The sequence below is a fragment of the Cynocephalus volans genome, chromosome 4 (genome assembly GCF_027409185.1).
Source record: "Cynocephalus volans isolate mCynVol1 chromosome 4, mCynVol1.pri, whole genome shotgun sequence".
Lineage (NCBI taxonomy): Eukaryota > Metazoa > Chordata > Mammalia > Dermoptera > Cynocephalidae > Cynocephalus > Cynocephalus volans.
This window is the reverse complement of record NC_084463.1, coordinates 144,507,512-144,525,272: the sequence shown is the minus strand read 5'-3', so window position 1 is coordinate 144,525,272 and position 17,761 is coordinate 144,507,512. Positions and strand designations below refer to the sequence as shown.

At 50.8% G+C, this 17,761-nt stretch overlaps 2 protein-coding genes across 9 annotated transcripts in view; one reads left to right on the top strand and one right to left on the bottom strand.

Moving 5' to 3' along the window:
- Positions 1-7,602, top strand: part of PHF21A (PHD finger protein 21A) — a 170,936-nt gene extending 163,334 nt beyond the window's left edge. For all 7 annotated transcript variants that reach the window (XM_063093241.1, XM_063093242.1, XM_063093236.1 and 4 more), the window contains 4 exons: positions 2,934-3,089; positions 4,662-4,737; positions 5,324-5,427; positions 6,820-7,602. In XM_063093241.1, the coding sequence (XP_062949311.1) occupies positions 2,934-3,089; positions 4,662-4,737; positions 5,324-5,427; positions 6,820-7,077 (594 nt within the window). In that variant the 3' untranslated portion in view covers positions 7,078-7,602. The remainder of the gene's footprint in view (positions 1-2,933; positions 3,090-4,661; positions 4,738-5,323; positions 5,428-6,819) is intronic.
- Positions 7,603-12,156: 4,554 nt separating this feature from the next.
- LARGE2 (LARGE xylosyl- and glucuronyltransferase 2) lies at positions 12,157-16,926 on the bottom strand. 2 transcript variants are annotated; one of them, XM_063094655.1, is made up of 14 exons: positions 16,830-16,926; positions 16,639-16,748; positions 16,247-16,329; positions 15,844-15,967; positions 15,467-15,638; positions 15,242-15,346; positions 14,679-14,791; positions 14,481-14,606; positions 14,256-14,411; positions 13,965-14,125; positions 13,277-13,555; positions 12,834-12,983; positions 12,549-12,744; positions 12,157-12,366 (listed from the first exon to the last, which is right to left on the bottom strand). In XM_063094655.1, exons 1-14 carry the CDS (start codon positions 16,924-16,926, stop codon positions 12,157-12,159), a joined length of 2,082 nt encoding a protein of 693 aa, XP_062950725.1. The 2 variants fall into 2 exon arrangements, with proteins under 2 accessions (XP_062950725.1, XP_062950723.1); XM_063094653.1 differs by having other exon boundaries at positions 16,639-16,926.
- Between the last annotated feature and the right edge of the window lie 835 nt (positions 16,927-17,761).

Genomic DNA, 17,761 nt, shown 5'->3' with positions numbered 1-17,761 from the left:
GTCCAAGTACTACCAAAGGGATCGCCAGTTCTTTTGCTTCTTGGTAGGGCTCTCCCTCAGGATGGTGCACAAATGCTAGGGGACAGGTGATCTGGTGGTTCTGCGTGTGAGTCTCTTTCCTACACAATGTTTCTTGTTGGTTGGTTGGTTGGTTGAGAGAATTTATGGTTTTCTTTGAGAGCCTGAACCCAAAGGATTCACTGAGAAGAAATCACAAACTAAAAGCTTCTGCCAGATTTCATCTTAAAATGCAAACATCAGAAATCTAAAGGTAAAAGAAAGCTTTTCTAAAACCACTAAATATATTCAGAACTTCCTAAGTTAAACCCAGTGGAATGGATTTCTTTCTCTTTTTTTTTTTTTTAAGTTAATTGACTACTACTTTTATAGTATCCCAACAGTGGCAGTGATTAAAATCTACATTCAGGGCTCTGTCTGTTACTGCTGGGTACTGTCCAGCAACGTTAATTAAGCAGTAAGAGTTGAGAGGAAGGCATTTCTGGGGATCAGTAACTATCCAGAAAGACTCAGGAATACAAGACCCAGCCCGACACTAATCCTCAGGACGTACCTTGTTGCCATTATCGTCATTTTTATGACAAGGGAAGATAAGCTGACATAATTATAAAATTTTTTAGCACATGATGAAGTTGCAGCTGACATAACCAGCATGTTTACTGAAAACATATGTCCTCAGCTCCTGGCAAAGAATCACGGGACAGTTGTCTTTCAACTTACCGTTTGGTTTATGGTAATAATTTGGTCAGTCACCAAAGCCTAGACCTTTTGACCTCATGAAGTATATCCATGGGACCTCTTTGTTCTCTTTAGGCAAAGAACCAGTTCTGTTTGGATGAAATATCTTGGCATATTATATTCATTTTTATGGGCAGTAGTTCTCAACATGTGTGGTCTGGGACTCCCTGAGACTCTTTCAGGGGGTCGTAAAATCAAAACTATTTTCACAATAATACCAAATTTTCGTTTTCCATTTTCACTCTCATTCTCTCAAGACTGAACAGTGGGGTTTTCCAGGTAGTGCATGAGGTCATCACTCTGATGGCTAGTAGAATGTGCACTTGTGTGTTCCTAGGTCTTAAAATTTTTCAATATACTACTTTTGTAACTTTCTGTGAATCTGTAATTGTTTCAAAGTTTAAAGTTTAAACATTTTTAATACAGTGATTATCAATGGATATAAACAAAAGCTCTCTGGGGCCCTCAGTATTTTGAGTGTAAAGGGATCCTGACACCAAAAGTATTAGGAGGTACTGCTATAGGATATGTAAATAGGATAGGAAGTTTTCTCTCCTTTAGGATCAAAGGAAAGTGAGCAGAACTCTATTTATCCCAACAAATCCCTCTGAATAAGAATTCCGGTTTGTCTTGTTCACTTCATCAGTGATAATTTTATCTATGTAAAATAGACTCTGAAACCGTACATTTTTTATAAACTTCATAAAGATGCAGAATTACAACTTGGAGGTAAGGTTCAAGAAAGACTAGTCCTCTAGAGGAGAAGGACACACCCCGCCTGCTTTTAAGAATGAAGAAAGAAAGTCATGGTACCTCTTGGTGCCTAGAAGTTAAACTTTAGGCTGCATTCTTATGTAATATTTCTGCACATACTAAGTATCTTTTTTACTGCTGAGAGGTCACATTTTCTTACTAAGAAAGATTAAAATCCATCCACACTGTGATGTGTCTTACAACTTTATGCGGCCCATTTTCTAGGCTGCCAGATATGCTAGTGAATTACAGAGAAAATGTCCTTTAGAGAAAAAGTATAGGTCCATTGGAAGATGTGTTCCTTCAGTGGTGGCAGTAAGGGGGTTCTATTGTAGAAAGGAGGGACTGGGCATTGCTCTCAGTATCATTGCTTCCTGTGCAGAATTTCTGTATTAGGCTTTCTGGAGAAAGGCCAAGAAATCTAAAGCAACATTGGCATCGACTTGCTGGGTCACTTCTGGCACATCCCTTCAGTCTTGCCTTCCTTGGTGTCCTTATCAGTAGCATAACCCTGTGCAAAGAACAGGCCAGGGAATGACTTGCTGAAAAACACCTCTTTAATAGCTCTTTTTTTTTTTTTCTGTTGTCCTCTCCAAATTTTAAGTAGATCTTTTTCTGATAGTGCCTTTTGCTCAGAGGGCTCCAGCAGACTTACCTGAGTACTAAAACTATCACTGGTAGGGATAGGAGAAAGTCAGGCAGAGTGGGCTGGGGCTGCTCATCTTTTTCCAGCTGGCGAAGTATTTTATTAGGGAGGAATAAAGCCTCCCAGAATAGAATGTTTCATTGAACAGCAAATGCCAAATATTGATTTTAAGAGAACATTGTCCACTATTGCTTTGGTTTTTTAAACTCGTCAGGTTAGAAAGTTCATGAGTTTAATTTGCTCTTGACAATCTTTTCCAAACTAACTTTCACTGTATTTTTTCTCCCTGAGCAAGCAGAGAGTTTAGTATAACTCCATTTCTTGTCTTTCTTCTTCCCTAATCCTTCTAAACTACCTCCAAAATGATAGGTAATAAGAATTGTTTGTATCATATTGGGAAACACTTTGATGAATGAATTTCAAGGCCTGTAAAATTTGTGATTTGTGAGTTGGACTCTACCAAAACATAGTAAATGCTGAGCTATCATCTGTAAAGTTAATTTTGGCCTAGGCAGCTACAGACCTTTCCTGTAAACCTTAACTTAAAATTAAGAATACTGTCCCCACCTGGGGAATCTGAGCTGTATGGAGCAGTGGGGGCTTGTGCCATTGATAATTTCTATTTTTCTTGAACACTCTTATAACGTGTTAGAGGAGCAGTTACTATGCCATGGCAGCTAATTGTCCTAAAACATTTATATGTATCCAGAACGTGCATTTTAACATTAAAATTCTACCTTTTTTGTCCTTTCTCTTACCTTTCCCCTCAATTTCATAGGGTGATATTCATGAGGATTTTTGCAGCGTTTGCAGAAAAAGTGGCCAGTTGCTGATGTGCGACACGTGTTCCCGTGTGTATCATCTGGACTGCTTAGACCCTCCTCTGAAAACGATTCCCAAGGGCATGTGGATCTGTCCCAGATGTCAGGACCAGGTACTATGGGTAGTTCAGACAACTGAGGGGACAAAAAGGAGAAAGACAGCACCCTCAGCAGGAATTCTTTTCCCCTGTAATTCTGGGAAATAGCAGAGTCTCTTGCTCTCCCAGTTGTTCTTCTCCAGGCCACCTCTTCCCTGTTTATGGCACAGCACTCACACACACAGCCTTCTATCCTACAGAGATTTTCTGTTGTGTTACTGAGGTGGAGAGACCATAACTGCTTTCTTGTATTTGAAATGACTTAGCTTCTTTTTGAAAGTCAAAGCCCAGAAAAGTCCCTTCTGCCTCATTCTCTAAGAATAGTTCAAACCCAGTATATGGTTTTGAAACTCCTCTTTGGGAATAAAATCTTTAAAGGAAAGTGCCCAGTTGATTAATTCAAGTTACAATGGTTTTACTTTTAACCTCTGTTGTCATCAGACCTAACTATAAAGTGCCGTCTTGATATTTCATGAACTTAAAAGGCAGCATACTTGTACAGTTCACCCTCGAACAGCATGGGTTTGAAATCCATGGGTCCACTTGGATTTTTTTCAGTAAATATATTGGAAAATTTTTTAGAGATTTCACTAGCTTACTTTATTGTAATACAGTGTATAATACGTATAACATACAAAATATGTGTTAATCAACTGTTTATGTTATTGGTAAGGTTTCAGGTCAAGAGTAGCTAGTAGTAGTTAAGTTTTGGGGTACTCAAAAGTAATATGATTTTCAACTGCGTCAGCTGGAGTTGGCATCCTTAACCCCCACATTGTTCATGGGTCAACTAAATTAGTAACTGTTGTAGCCTCCTCCCTCCTTCTCTGTTTGGTTTTTTATCTCTTTTTCTCAATTATCCATGTGTATTTGTGTCTTTGTGATTTTATTTTAAGCCCTCTCAAGTTTTTTTTGGAAGTAGACAAAGAATAAGTAATAAATAAATAAGCTCAGTAACTCTGCAAGTGTTGGGATCATGCCAGTTCTTTGGAATCCAGATTTCAGAGAATTCTGGTTTTCCCCTTTTAATCTTGGTCCTCGTCCTACAGTCTCTGTGGTGTGGTAGGACAGTTTTCTTTCTTTCCCCTTCCTGATGCTGCCTTGTGACCCTCTGATAATTTTCTACACAGAGTCCAGGTTATACTTTAGTATTTGGAACTGGTATTTACTTCTCTTAGTCAAGCTGTCTTTGAGGGCCATATAAAGCTAAAATTGAGACAGGCAGCCTGTGTCAGGTCAAGGACGAAGCTGCTGGTACCTGCTGCCATCATGCTGCTGTGCAGCTTCTGTGCTGGTGGTTCTAGCTGTTCGGAGTGGGTGGGGAGCATGAGAACGCTCAGCCAAGACCCAGCCTCTTTCTAAGCCTGGGCTCCAGTGTTTTGGTTCTTCCTGCCTTTGAACATCATTCTCCCAGGCTGATGTTTGGAACTTCGTAGTCCAGAAATTATAGACCAGGGTTTTACAACACTGCTACTATAAATCCTTTCTGGGTTTTGCCTACCAATAACCAAGACACTATTGCTTGCTGTTAAACATAGAGGATGTGTGTACCTCTTTCTCAAGGTAAAATTCTAAAAATCTTTTCAGATGCTAAAGAAGGAAGAAGCAATTCCATGGCCTGGAACTTTAGCAATTGTTCATTCCTATATTGCCTACAAAGCAGGTAAAGAATTACCCATACCCCTATTTGTTTTTTTGTTTTGTTTTGTTTTTTGTCTTTTTCGTGACCGGTACTCAGCCAGTGAGTGCACCGGCCATTCCTATATAGGATCCGAACCCGCGGCAGGAGCATCGCCCGCGCTCCCAGCGCCACACTCTCCCGAGTGCGCCACGGGCTCGGCCCCCCCATACCCCTATTTGTAAGCCTCTTCTTGGTTATTGTTTGTTTGTTTGTTTTTACAAGTACTGGAAGGCAGTATTTGTTTTATTTTCAAAAGGAAATTTAAAGTTAAAAATGAAAACCTTTTATTGAATGAAGTGGAAAGTTTGTGTAGTACTTTCTTGGGGAGACAAATGAGAAGTTGTATCTTATTTGTATAAAGCCAGGCCCAAGCCACTGACAATTTTCTTAGCATACCTATACACAGAAAAAGGAAAATTCCAGGTGGGCAGGTTCTGGGCACTGGTTGTGGGGCTGAGGGGGGAGCGTTGGGGAGAATTTTCTCTTTGGTAAGTATTCTGAGCACAGTAGCCTTTTCAAAGAATTTATTGTTAGAAACTTTTGCTTTTTTAATTTTTATTTTTTTTAGCTAAAGAAGAAGAGAAACAGAAGTTACTTAAATGGAGTTCAGATTTGAAACAAGAACGAGAACAGCTAGAGCAGAAGGTGAAGCAGCTCAGCAGCTCTATAAGTGTAAGTCCCCTCACCCTCAGTGGATGTGCTCAGGTGCGCGGTCACAGACCTGCCATGCATACCACAGACGTGGGCCCAGCAGCTGGTGCATATCCTTCCTTCAGTTCATTAACATGGTTGACTTGGGCAAATGCAAAGTTTGCCTTCCACTTAGAGTTCAGCCCTCAGGTGCAGGTGGCCACTCGGTATCTGGGGCCTTACGTAAGCTCTGGAACATCTGGGATTTAATCTGAGAGGATTTTCTGTCTCTAGTCTGAAAAGATAAAGTAGCAGTTAGAACAGTGTAGCCACCACCCCTGCATATTCTTTACAGTGTTGGGGAGGAGTGTAGAGTGTAGAGCCTTGCCTGATGCTGGGTGACACAGACCAGGTCCCCTGATGTGGTTCTTTCTAGTCACCTGAGCTAATGGGTCCAACCATATGGCCTTTCCCTCGCTCCCTTTCTTCCACACCATGCTGATTGCATTTCCCGGTTGTCCTGACCAGTGAGAGGAAGAGGGGTTTCTAGAGGAAAGTGTTGGAAGTAAGTCCACTGGTTTGTCCAGGTGGGAAAGAGGGTTGTATTTGCAGCAGGGGTACAGAGGCTTCTGTCGAGCAAGGAGCAAGTTTCCTTTTCTGTTGAGTAGGTCACCCTTGTTGGAGTGAGGCGGTCTCAGCCCTCTTTGGACACCAGGTGGTAGAGGCAGTTGAGTTGTCTCACTCACCTGCTTTTCCTCCTCACCATGTCTACCCATGGCATGCAGATTTACCATCTCTTTCCCTGCCTAAAATAGAAGCCAGCAGGTGTGGGCAATTGAGGGCAAAAGGGCAAAAGACTGTAAGTCCATGACCTAGGAGAAAGCGTTCTATTGACTGCAGTCCTTTGGCATTGGGCTGTCTTAGATTCTCCTAAATGTCACTGGTCCATCCCAGGCCCTGCCTCTCAATCCTTGCCTACCTAGTGATTCCCAGTAGGCCTTCAAATTCAAATTGAATCCAGTTATCACTGGCTTGTTTTCTACCCTGGAGAGCTCAGTCCAGTCTGAAGGCCATTATTAGCATGTCAGAAGCATACCAAAACCCATCCAAACCAGTTTCAGGTCAGCTGTGGAGATGTTTTTGTCCTAATGACTTTTGTAGTATTATTGTGGTAATATAAGTTTGATTTAAAGTGCTAGTGTCAAGTAGAGTTGGCTTTTGTCCCACTCACCCTGTCTGCCTCACCTCTTGGGCCCCCCTTTCCTTAGGTAGTAGCCACCCACTCCAGTGTGGAGCAGAGGAAGGTCTAGGGGCTGCATGCTAGCCAGCGGGGATTCTTTTACTGGAGAGAGAGAGTGCTCCTCCCCTCAGGGAATGCCAGGCCTGTTAGAAAAGTAGGAGGCTCAGTGCCAAGGCCCTTCTCATTTGCTGCAGAAATGCATGGAAATGAAGAATACCATCCTGGCCCGGCAGAAGGAGATGCACAGCTCCCTGGAGAAGGTAAAACAACTGATTCGCCTCATCCACGGCATTGACCTCTCCAAACCTGTAGACTCTGAGGCCACTGTGGGGGCCATCTCCAATGGCCCAGACTGCACCCCCCCTGCCAATGCCACCACCTCCACACCGGCCCCCTCCCCATCCTCCCAGAGCTGCACAGTGAACTGTAACCAGGGGGAAGAGACTAAATAACAGAGCCCCCCTAGGAGAAGCCACGGGATCCCGGCGGCAAGCAGAGGCAAAACACTGAAGACTCTAGAAAAGCAAAGCCGGATTTCTTCTGGAAAGTGCAGAATTCTTTTGGTTCTTTGGTTCCAGAGAGAGAGAAGATGCTTGTGCCAGGTGGCACCAGAGTTTGCCAATTGATCCTTCTTATTCTGTGTGTACATGCAAAGATTGGACCATGTTACATGAAATAGTGCCAGCTGGAGGTTCTTTGCCAGCACCATGCCAAGTGAAATAATATATTTACTCTCTCTATTATACACCAGTGTGTGCCTGCAGCAGCCTCCACAGCCACGATGGGTTTGTTTTTGTTTTGTGGGGTGGGGAGCAGGGACGGGCGGAGGGAGGAAAGCAGGTTTCAGATCCTTATTTGCCAGAGAGGTTTGTTTAGGTAGAGAAGACAAGTCCAAAGAGTGTGTGGGCTTTCCTATTTCTAAACTTTCTCACTACTATAAAACCAAAAAAAGGAAATTGAGATTTAACCAACCCCAGTGCCCAGAAGAGGGAAGGGGAGGGGCGGGGAGGGACCAAGGGGTGGGAAAGTATATCAAATAAGCAGTATTTAATCTTGTCGAGGAGGGCCTAGTGCCAGGAGAGCTGGACACCAAGAACAGCCCCTAGGTTCTTCTTCCTGAGCGCTTGCTCCTGCCGTGGGTACCCCCAGCACTCCCAACGCCTCGCGAGCCCTTTCCTTCCTTGCTTGGTGAATTGCACGTCCCTGTGGTGATCCTGTTATGTTCCCTTTCCAAGAACAAGCAGAGCCAGGCCCTGCTGGCCCTTGCTTGAGGCAGGGAAGAAGGGTGTGTGTGTTCAGGAAGGAAAAAAAGTGGATCAGTGATTTTACTTGAAAACAAGCTCCATCCCTTTTCTATATTTATAAGAAGAGAAGATCCTAAGCGAAGCAGCACGCGACCCAGGTGTGTGTGAATTGAATGGAGACATTTCTCTTTTTTTTATTTTTGTCTTTTTTTTCTTTAAAGAAAGTTTTATTTTGTTGTTTATTTACTTTTTTGGTAACAAAAACTAAAATAAGGAATAGAAAAGCTGTTTTTCAGGCTGACAGTCCAATTAAGGGTAGTCGAGACCTTGCATGGTAGAATAGGAATCATAGTGTCAGTGAGGTCCAGTGAGTCTTTGTGAGTCCTTGTGTCATCGTTCGGGCACTGTTTTTTTATGCAAGGGCAAAAATCTTTGTATCTGGGGAAAAAACAACTTTTTTTTAAATTAAAAAGGAAAATAAAAGATATTGAGGTCTTCCTAGTGTTACTTAAATTAAGATCAAAGAAAGAAACATTGTAAAAAAAATTACAAAAGTGCTATTTGTTTCCTAAAAACAGTGATTTCTATTAAAAAGGTGTCAGAACTGGAGAAAATATGCCGTGTAGTTATAATTTTTTAGCACAGAACCTGCTGATCATGATGATGTTTTGCTGTGTGTATCTCTAGACTGGTGGGCCAGTCTCTAGGAAGGGCAGGGGCGGGGCTCTCCTCACCCTTCTCCCCTCCTCAGAAAAGACTGTCCTCTCTTCTTGGTGCAGGGATCTTGTCTCCAATTTTTGAAACCCACATGGAGTGTGTACTGGGTCAGGCCATCCCCTCCTCAGATTTTGCTAGAGCAAAAGGCTGGTGCCTCAATAAAATCCCTTCCTTTGGTGCTGTTCTTGGTCTTTCAGCCACCAGCATTACGAGTGCCTGGGGGACACCTCTGTGGGAAATGGCCCCTGAACCTCAGTGGTGCCCATGCAGCCTGGCCGTGGTGGGGAGGGCACGAGGGTGCAGGCTGGCTGCATCAGCCCTTGGTGCTTAGAAAGAACAAAGCAGGAGTGCGATGTCTTAAGGGAACGTGGTGGTATCTGAAATAGGACCGTGGAGTCTTGCCTTTGAAAAGCAATCTGAAGCTCCAGCTACTTTCTCTGCCTGCTGGCTCCAGGCACTGGAGGTGGAATTTACTCCACTCTGCCCACCCACAGCTTCCTGGTGACCCATGACTAGAATTGCTGTGCTTATCTTGGCTTGGCTTGTTGTGGCTTCTCCTTCTTGGGAAAACCATGGTTCTGAGAGGCTCAGACCATTTCTCTCATCTTGCCTTGTGGAAATGGATTGTGTTGGATGTGTGCTTTCGCTGGAGACCTTTGCCCATTGTGAGCCTCTGGCTGATGGGAGAGAGGCAGTGGCTGTGCACCCTGGCCCTATTGGAGCATCTCTCCCAAGTCCACCCAGGAAGGACCAGAGTCTAGGAACAGCAAAAGAGGCCCATTAGCTTCTCTCCCACCCGGTTAGGCCCAGAGAGGCAAGATGGATGCTGAAGGTAAATGCAGCAGAGAAGAGATGCTTCTTAGAGTAAATGTGTCTCATTCATACCAGCCATTTTCACTCATCTTCCCGGGGATGTCGGGGGGTTAAGTCTGGCTGCACAGGACAGGCCTCAGAATCAGTCCCCAGCTACTATGTTGATTGAGAGGGACAGAGAACAGTCCCCTTTTCTCATATGGAAACCAAGATGCTGTGTCTAGTCAGGGAGCTTTGGAAATGCCTGGACTAGTTAAAGGAATAGTTGGCGGAGGATCAGAGACCAGCAGCAGGCTGCACACCCTGTCTTAGAGCCCTCCTATTTGGCCTGTCTGGGCCCATAGGCTGAGGGTTGCTGCACAATACCTATCTTTTTTCAAAAGAAGAAGTTGGGAAGCCATCATTACTAGAGGCTTTTGCTCCCTGAGGAGCTACCTGAGGAGTCTTGAGGTTGGGGGGACAGGGCTAGGGTTTGACCAGTGTTTTGCCTGCTGCTGTGAGCTGTGTCTGCTACATTCCAGCCTTGCCTAAAGTTGGGGTATAGACTCTTCCTAATGTTCAGATATGAGCTGTTTTGTGAGTCAGCTACTATGGAGTACAAAATGTAACCCTGCCCTACCAAACCTACATTCTGGATTCAAATTCCCAAACACTGCTTTACTATAAAGAAAAGGCCCTGGTTACTCAATCTCCTTTTCACTGTCCTGCCAACAGAGAAGAGCTCCTCTCTGTCCCCCGCAGACCTGTGGGTGCCTGTGACTACCTGAGACACACTCTCATGACGCTTCTCCACCCAAGCTGCCTCCACGTCTTTCTTCCTCCTTTCCCTCTGCTGCTGACAGCCACTTACTGAGGCCAGCTGGCTTTGCAGTCACTTCAGAGACAAGGGAGTGGCTGCCCGCTGGGCCCTTGACTGTCAGTCCCTGATCAGGCGCTGCTCCCTGGAGGCAGTGAGGTCATGTTGCTGTCATCTCTGCCTCACACATTCTTGCTGCCTGCAGGTCCTTTTTCTTTCATGCAGCCTGCTCGGTCTTGCCTCACCTCTGCTGAGCTCATCTGGAGTTCTGATTTCTTCCTTCCTTATCAGGCCCTTTAGGGAGAGCCTGCTAGTTGTACCTGACATGGAGACTGAACTAAGACAGTCCCTGGTGGGGCCTTACCTGTGTGGGGCCTGTCTCTAGAGCCTGTGACATGGCCTTTACAGCCTCCAGCTGGCACCATCTGAGGGGCCCAGTTTCCCTGCAGGGCCTGCCTCTCTGTCCCTGCTGCCTCTTGGCTCAGACCCAATAGGCGGTGTGAATCGGTGCAACTGTGCACAGCTCTTCCTGTGGGGGTGGCCATGCTTGCAGCTCACCTCAGTCTCTGCATGTACAGCTGCTTCTGCAGCCACCTTTCTGCTCCTTCCTCTTTTGGGGCCATCAGAGCCTCCTTGGGCTCCCTGCTTCAACCCTCCAGCGAATGCGTGCGCGCACGCGCGCACGTGGTTTCTTTCCTTCGCTCCCTTTTAGGGTGTGGTCCTTATTTATCTAAAGGGCTGAATTTAGGAGACTTTTACCCCAGGAGCAAAAGGCTCTTAGGACAGTAGGATGGAAGGTGGCCAGATACATTTTCCAGGCCCTAGGTTCTCCAGATCCCCTGGCTTCTGTTGGATGGAGGCAAATTTGCATAAATGACTGTGGACCTCACCCCTAGTCATCAGCCAGGCCCCTTGGCAGGAAACAAGAGTCCCATTCTCACCCTGACTTGCAGCCTGTGTTGTGTGTCAGCTCCTCTCCAAGAAAGGAGTGGGTGACCCCTGGGAAGATTCCTCTGGCCCTCCCACTAGAGTGAAGGGAGGAAGCTGGGGGTCACCCCTCCAGAGAGCCAGGGTGAGAATTCTTTTAAAAATAACTCTTGTAAAGGGAGGGCAGGGCTCACAAATTCCACTTGGCAACCTCCTCCCACAAGGTCCTTCCTCCTTGAGGATTCTTCCCACCCCCCATCCCCCCCCAGCAGCCTTTGGCTCCTGTACCTCCTTCCAGTGTAATTGGTCCTCAGCCCAGGGTGAGCTGCAGTCAGGCAGGGCGGGACAGGCAGGCCAGAGGTCAGCAGCTCCGTGCAGAGAAGAGCCAGCCAGACCCCAATCCTGTCTCTTGTCCATGCCCTTTGTGATTTCAGTCTTGGTAGAAATTGTATTTGGAGTTTTGTGCTTCAAAGTTTTTGTTTTTGTTTGTTTGGTTTTTGTTTTGAGGGGGTGGGGGGGATACAGAGCAGCTGATCAATTTGTATTTATTTATTTTAACATTTTACTAAATAAAGCCAAATAAAGTCTCTTTGCCTCATGGTGTTGGGTTTGGGGCAGGGGAGGGTGTGCAAGACATCAGTTCCAGCCTCTGCCCTCCCCCGACTCACCCTGTCTGGGAGGGACTCAGCAGGCTGTGCAACTCCAGCCAAACTGAGCATGCCCCCGCTCACTGATTAGCTCATGCCCCAGAGAGCCCTTGATCCCCCAAACCAGTAGAAACATGAAAGGAATTTAAAAACTTTAATTATGAAAATAAATTGAGGATGGGGGAACTAGCCCCAAACCGGCTGGGGCAGAGGGAGACTAGACCCCAGACATAGAATAGCAGCAAGAGGAGGACCCCAGGATCCACTCCAAAGACGCTCCACCCCAGCCCTTCCAATAGAGACCTTAAATAACTTAAACAGCAGGGAGGGTGGGGGGCAGGCAAGATCTGCAGGGAGTATGTGTGAGAGCCAGGGCTTCAGCATGGCTCAGGCAGGGCTTCGGGGCTGCTGCAAGGCAGTGAGGTATTTGAGGGCAGCAGCCCCATGGTGGCGTGACAAGTCCTGGTGGAACTCCTCCTTGAGGGCCTGAAGGCAGTCACGATAGGTGGGGCTGGAGCGGAAGCGGGAGATGTCCAGGCTGGGAGCATGGGGCAGGTGGATGGCGAAGGCCTCAGGCAGCACCAGGAGCTCATATTCCTGTAGGGGTGGGGCAGAGGGAGGGTCATAGGCCCCTGGGGAGGGCAAGATTGCAGCTCTGGGGACAGGTTTACTCTAATAGTTCTGCCTAATGGTGCAGTCCTTCATGCGGAGGAATAGTGAGTTCCCTGCACCTAGAGGTGTTCAGATCGAAGCTGGTGGCAACGAGGTGCCCTCCTCACCTGTGCATCCAGCTCCACGATGTGGGCCACCTTGTTCCAGCCAAAGCCCACAAAGCGAGGGTCATAACGAGGACAGTCACGCGGCACCACCACGTAGGGCTCATAGTCGGCTGCCCATTGCACGCGGTATGGGGCCTTAGCCTCCCGCCAGTGGGCATAGTCTGTGGGCGCATGACCCCAGGGCCACTCGTGGTACCTGTGCAGCAGGGTCGGGAAGGGAGCCAGGCTGAGGCTAGGAGCTCCTGGGTAGGGGACAGAGTGGGGCAGAGCAGTGGCCGTTCTTACCTGAAGGTGTGGAGAGAGCCAGCATCCAGCAAGGCCAGCAGCTCCGCCTTGGAAGTGGGGAAGCTGAAGCGGTAGTGCAGGGTCTCAAATGCTGGCACCACCAGAGCCACCTTGCGCTGGCTGCCCAGCTGCAGCTGCTCAATGGAGGCCCTGAGAAGCAGCACCCATGACCAGGAGGGAAGGGTGGGGCCTCTGCCCATAGTACTGGGCCCGGCCATGCTCACAATGGCCTCAGCACAGATGCCACAGGGGACACGACCCAAGTGGAGCTGCCACTTGAAGTAGTGCCGGCCTCCCCTCCTCTCTATGGCAGCCCAGAGAAACAGCCTAATACAAACCCCATTTTCAGAGGACACTGAGGTCCAGAAAGGCCTGGGGTCCTATAGGTGCCCCCGACCCTGTACACCCATCCATGTACTGTTCTCTCACTCCCCCAGGCCCACCTGAGGTAGTCGTAGAGGGAGTAGGCAGGCAGGAAGTCAATGTCACTGAGGAAGACGTAAGGTGTGAGTGCCTGGGCCAAGGCCACATTGCGGAGCTGGTTGATAGGGTAGAGGGGACCCTCCCGGTACACCATGTGGTAGGCTACATCCTGCCGGGCAGAGAGCACCGGGGAGGCCTCGACGAAATGCAGGAACTGCTGGGCCTCTGCGTCTGTCAGGTACAGGGCCAGGCTCATGGGGCCTGGCCAGTGCCTGCTCAGGGCTTCCAGCATCTGTAGCCTGGGGTGAGGTGGGTGGTCAGCCCAGGAGCTCAGGGAGGGCTGGAAACCCTCCCCAAAGCGAGCTGCCGCTGACACCCCCTCAACTGACTTCCAGAGCACCTTCCAAGCACTTTTTGAGGCCATCTTATTTAATCTCACCAGGTGGGCACTGTCTCATTTGACAGATGAGAAAACAAAGAGCCAGAGATATTAAGACTTGGTCCCACAGCAACTGAGGGACAGTTCCAAGCATCTGAATGACTCCAAAGCCCATGCTCTTTCCACCATATCCAATGTCTCCAACTTCTGGAACTGCTTGAAGGAGAGGCATCTCACTAACGTAGCATCAGGCTACCAGATGAAACCTCCTCAGAAATCCCCCGTCCCAGCCCACACCATGCTCCCTGGGGCTGTCCTCACACCCTCACCGGTCCATGGAGAGCTGGGCAACCAGGGTGACATCGTGGGGCAGGGGTGGTGGTGGCTCATGGGGCAGGAAGGTGATATGTACACGATGTACAATGAGCTGTTGCTGCCGGAACTCAAAGCAGGCGTCCTCCTCGTTGAGCTGTGCCAGGGCCTGCTCCCACTGAGGGGGTTCAGGGGACAGAAGGACCAGTGCTGGGGCAGGATGACTTGTTCCCCAAACAAGGTTGGATCCCACCAGAGCAGAGAGGGGCAGGACCTCCCCAAGGCAAGGGAAGGTGGCTCCCTCTCACCTGCTCAGCCCCCGGTGGGGACTGGCTGGGACACCCAAAGAGCTGTCTCCGCAGTAGGTTCCCATCGTACTCCAGGAAGGTCAGGTAGAAGTTGCGGAAGAATTCCACATGCTTGTTCTTCACCCGCAGCTTCTTTGGCGAGTTCCAGTGGATCACCTGGGCCCCGAGAGGGTGTCAGTGGGGGGACTATAGAGGGACCACCACTCAGCCTCCTGCCTCACTCACCTTGAGGTCAGACGCCTCAGAATAGCAGCGCTCAGCCAGCGTGTGGTCCGACAGCTGCACGTTCCAGACACAGGGCAGGGGCTGCACCAGCCCTGGGTGCTCCTTGATGACAGCGTTGAAGATGTCCTGAGCAGAGATGGCCATCACACCTCAGTCCCCAACTGGCTACCCGCCCCCCCCACAAAGGTTTCCCCAGACCTGGTCAGCCAAGGAGGTGGCAGGAAGGGTGAGGAGCTCTCTCTGAGCTGTCAGCTTCCACATCTGCTCCCAGCCAGCTTGCCGAAGCCGGTCCAGCCACAGCAGGATCACACCTGCCGACAGGGACAGGCTGTCATGCCCACCAGGGATGGCCAGCTCCTGGGGCCAGGGACCATGAAGGTGTTTATGAATGTTTCTTTTTTTTGACTTCTTGGTATTTTCTGACTTCAGATGTGGTCATGGACTACCTCTGTCAACAGTCAATCCTCTTGGGGACAGAGGTGGAGCATCGATAACCATCGATTCAGTGATCCCAGGGCTGTTAAAATCAGCCCCATTTAATGGATGAGAAAACTGAGGCTCAGGGGGACCAAGTGAGTTGGCCAAAGTCATCCGCATGTATAGCCAAGGTTGGAACTCTTTTCTGGCTCTTCATCCAGTGTTCTTTCCACAGCACTATTCTTTCTGCGGGGGTTTCCTAGCATTCTGTGCCCTGCCCAGCCCCTGGAGCCCGAGGACCAGTGGCCCACCCCTCCTGCCTGCCCCCCCACTACTATCCCCACCTGTGTTAAATCCCCGGCCCAAGGCAGGCCAGGGCCTGTGGTTCTTCCATAGGTTGCCCAGGTACCAGTCGCTCTGGTTCTCCACGAGACCAATCACCTGTTTGTCTGGGAGGGGAGGGCATGAGGGAGGGAGCTGCCCGAGGCTGCCCCACACCTGGATTCAGGGCTAGACCATGGGCCAGGGAGGGGGGATGGCTAGGACAGGCTCAGTCCCAGGCCTCTCACCAGAAAAGTGAGCAAAGAGTGCCCAGAGCTCCGCAATGTCAGACGCAAAGATGACATCTGTGTCCAAGACAATAACTCGGGCCAGGTCAGGGGGCAGGGCGCCAGGCAGCATGAGCTTCATCAGCCCATAGAGGCCAGAGTAGTGCTTGTTGGGGATCCAGGAGACCTGGGGCTGTGGGTGGGAAGGGCAGGTCATGAGCTGGGAGAGGAGGGGCCATGAGTGCCAGAACATCCGCAGAGTGAACCCCAAGAGTGAGGGATTTGAGCTTCAGTAGGTGTGCTGGGGCTGAGGATTCTCCTCCCCCACCCCATGATACCCCGGGAGGGGGAGGGATGAGCACAGCTGGGTGGGAGTGCAGAGGGGTCAGGGCTCCTGCCTTGAGCTCCTCAGCATCATAGAAGCTGACCCTGACAGCAGGCACCATCCACGTGTGGAGGAGCATCTCCAGGATATTTCTGGCCACCATATCAGTCACCAAGTGGAAGTGCAGTGGATTTTTCCTTTTGGGTGGACAGAGAGGAAGCCTGAGAGGCTCCAGCAGGAACAACATGGGACAAACCCCACCCTGAGGGGCCCAGAGGTGGAAACACCATCTTCTGCAAAGGGCTTTTCCTGCCCAGCCCAGGATATTCTTACAAGCACCTGTTAAGGGAGGAAGGGGACACTGTCCCTGTGTCACAGATGAGGAAGCCGAAGCCCTGAGACCCAGTGACTTGCCCATGATTCTGTTCTGTACCCTTCCCCACTCCTAACCCTCTGCCACTGACACCTGGCTGTACCTGTAGAAGAGTATGGACTTCAGCAGGGTGATGACCTCGCGGCTGGAGTTATGTCCCGCACACACGATGGCCACGTGCAAGAGCTGGGGAGTGGACATCCGGGTCGGCAGCAGTCCCCCCTTCTCCAGGAGACGGTGAGGACCCTTAGTTGAGGTGATGTGGCCCAGGACTGTAGCCCCGCCCAGCATCGAGGGGCAGGAGGAGTCCAACCCCTTCATTTCACAAATGGGGAAACTGAGGCCGGGAGCACAGGTGTGCACCCGAAGCGTCCCAGCTGGCTGGTCAGTGCCGGGGCAGACGCCAGGTGCTGTGCTTCCCACAGGTGTCCAGGTGGCCGGGCTGGGGGCGCGGCGCCCCCAGGATTCCCGCCGCCAGGGGCAGCGCGCACCTACCTCGCACCTGGGCGGCAGCGCCGGCTGCGCGACGCAGTCGGAGCGGTTGTGGCCCCCGCGGTTGGCGGGCGGGTCTCCATCGAGGGCAGCAGCTCCCCGCAGCCGCCCGTCTGGGGGCACACGTGGCGTGAGCGGGCAGGGACAGCATCCTGGCCCCTCCTGCTGCCGGCGCTCACATTCCAGGTCCCCACCAAGCAGGAAGAATCCGATCAGCAACAGCAGCAGCAGCAGCAGCAGCAGCAGCAGCGCGGCGGCCCCCAGCGCCCGGGGGCGCCCTCGGGGCAGCATGGCCGCCGACGGGGGCGCTCAGGGCGGGGCGCGACCCCGGGCTGCGGGCTCCATGGCAGGCCCTGCGGGCCGAGGAGAGAGAGAGCAGGGTCAGCACCGGCGGCGGGGCCCGACGGCCGCCGCTCGTCCCTCCCGCGCTGGGTCGTCGCCCTCACCTGCTCCGGCGGCTCCCGGGCCCCGGCCCTGCTCTTCCAGCTGCCGGCCAGGGCGCGGGGAGTTGGGGGAGGCGCAGGCCGGCCCCGCCCCCAACCTGGGCTCAGGTTTCACCTCCGCTTGGCTGAGCTCGAAGGGGCGGGGAGACCCCCGGGGCCTAGCCCCGCCTCCTGCCCCGGCCCCCGACGGCCCCCAGCCTGCTGGGACCCGGGAACGTCCTTTCTGAGCTGAGTTTCCCACCGAGACGCGGGGAGAGCTGGAGGGAGCGGGAGCAGCCACCAGGAAGGGCCAGTCCCCGCTACCTGCTCGGAGCGCAGCCCCCTCGGCCCCACTCTGGGGCCCCATCTCCTCTCCCAGGGGAGGGGACTGTGACCCCAGCCCCGATCCAGAGTAAGGGGGAGGGGACCTGAATGCCTGGCCGCGGGAGTCAGGGACACCTGCTCTGAAGACAGGAGGCGGGGCTTGCCGAGACCTGCCCCGGAGCCTCTGAGCACCTGGAGTCTCCTTATTCCTCTCCCCACCCTCGGCCTAGGTGGCCCCGCCTCGACACGGCCGGGACAAAGCGCCCTTGTGAAGGCCGCCTCCCGGCCGGGAGTTAAAAAGCTGGCCGGGGCCCCACGGACCCGCGCGGCCTGGGCAGACTGGGCAGGGCAGAGGATCCCACACCCTTTGTCTAGACTAT

Excerpts from the sequence above, each read along its gene's own strand:
- LARGE2 (XM_063094653.1), bottom strand. The coding sequence starts at position 16,926 with ATGCTGCCCCGAGGGCGCCCCCGGGCGCTGGGGGCCGCCGCGCTGCTG. Across the intron at positions 15,639-15,843 it reads ATGATGCTGAGGAGCTCAAG|CCCCAGGTCTCCTGGATCCC; the intron begins GCAGGAGCCCTG and ends TCCCACCCACAG. Across the intron at positions 12,745-12,833 it reads GGCTCTCTCCACACCTTCAG|GTACCACGAGTGGCCCTGGG; the intron begins GTAAGAACGGCC and ends CCTGCTGCACAG.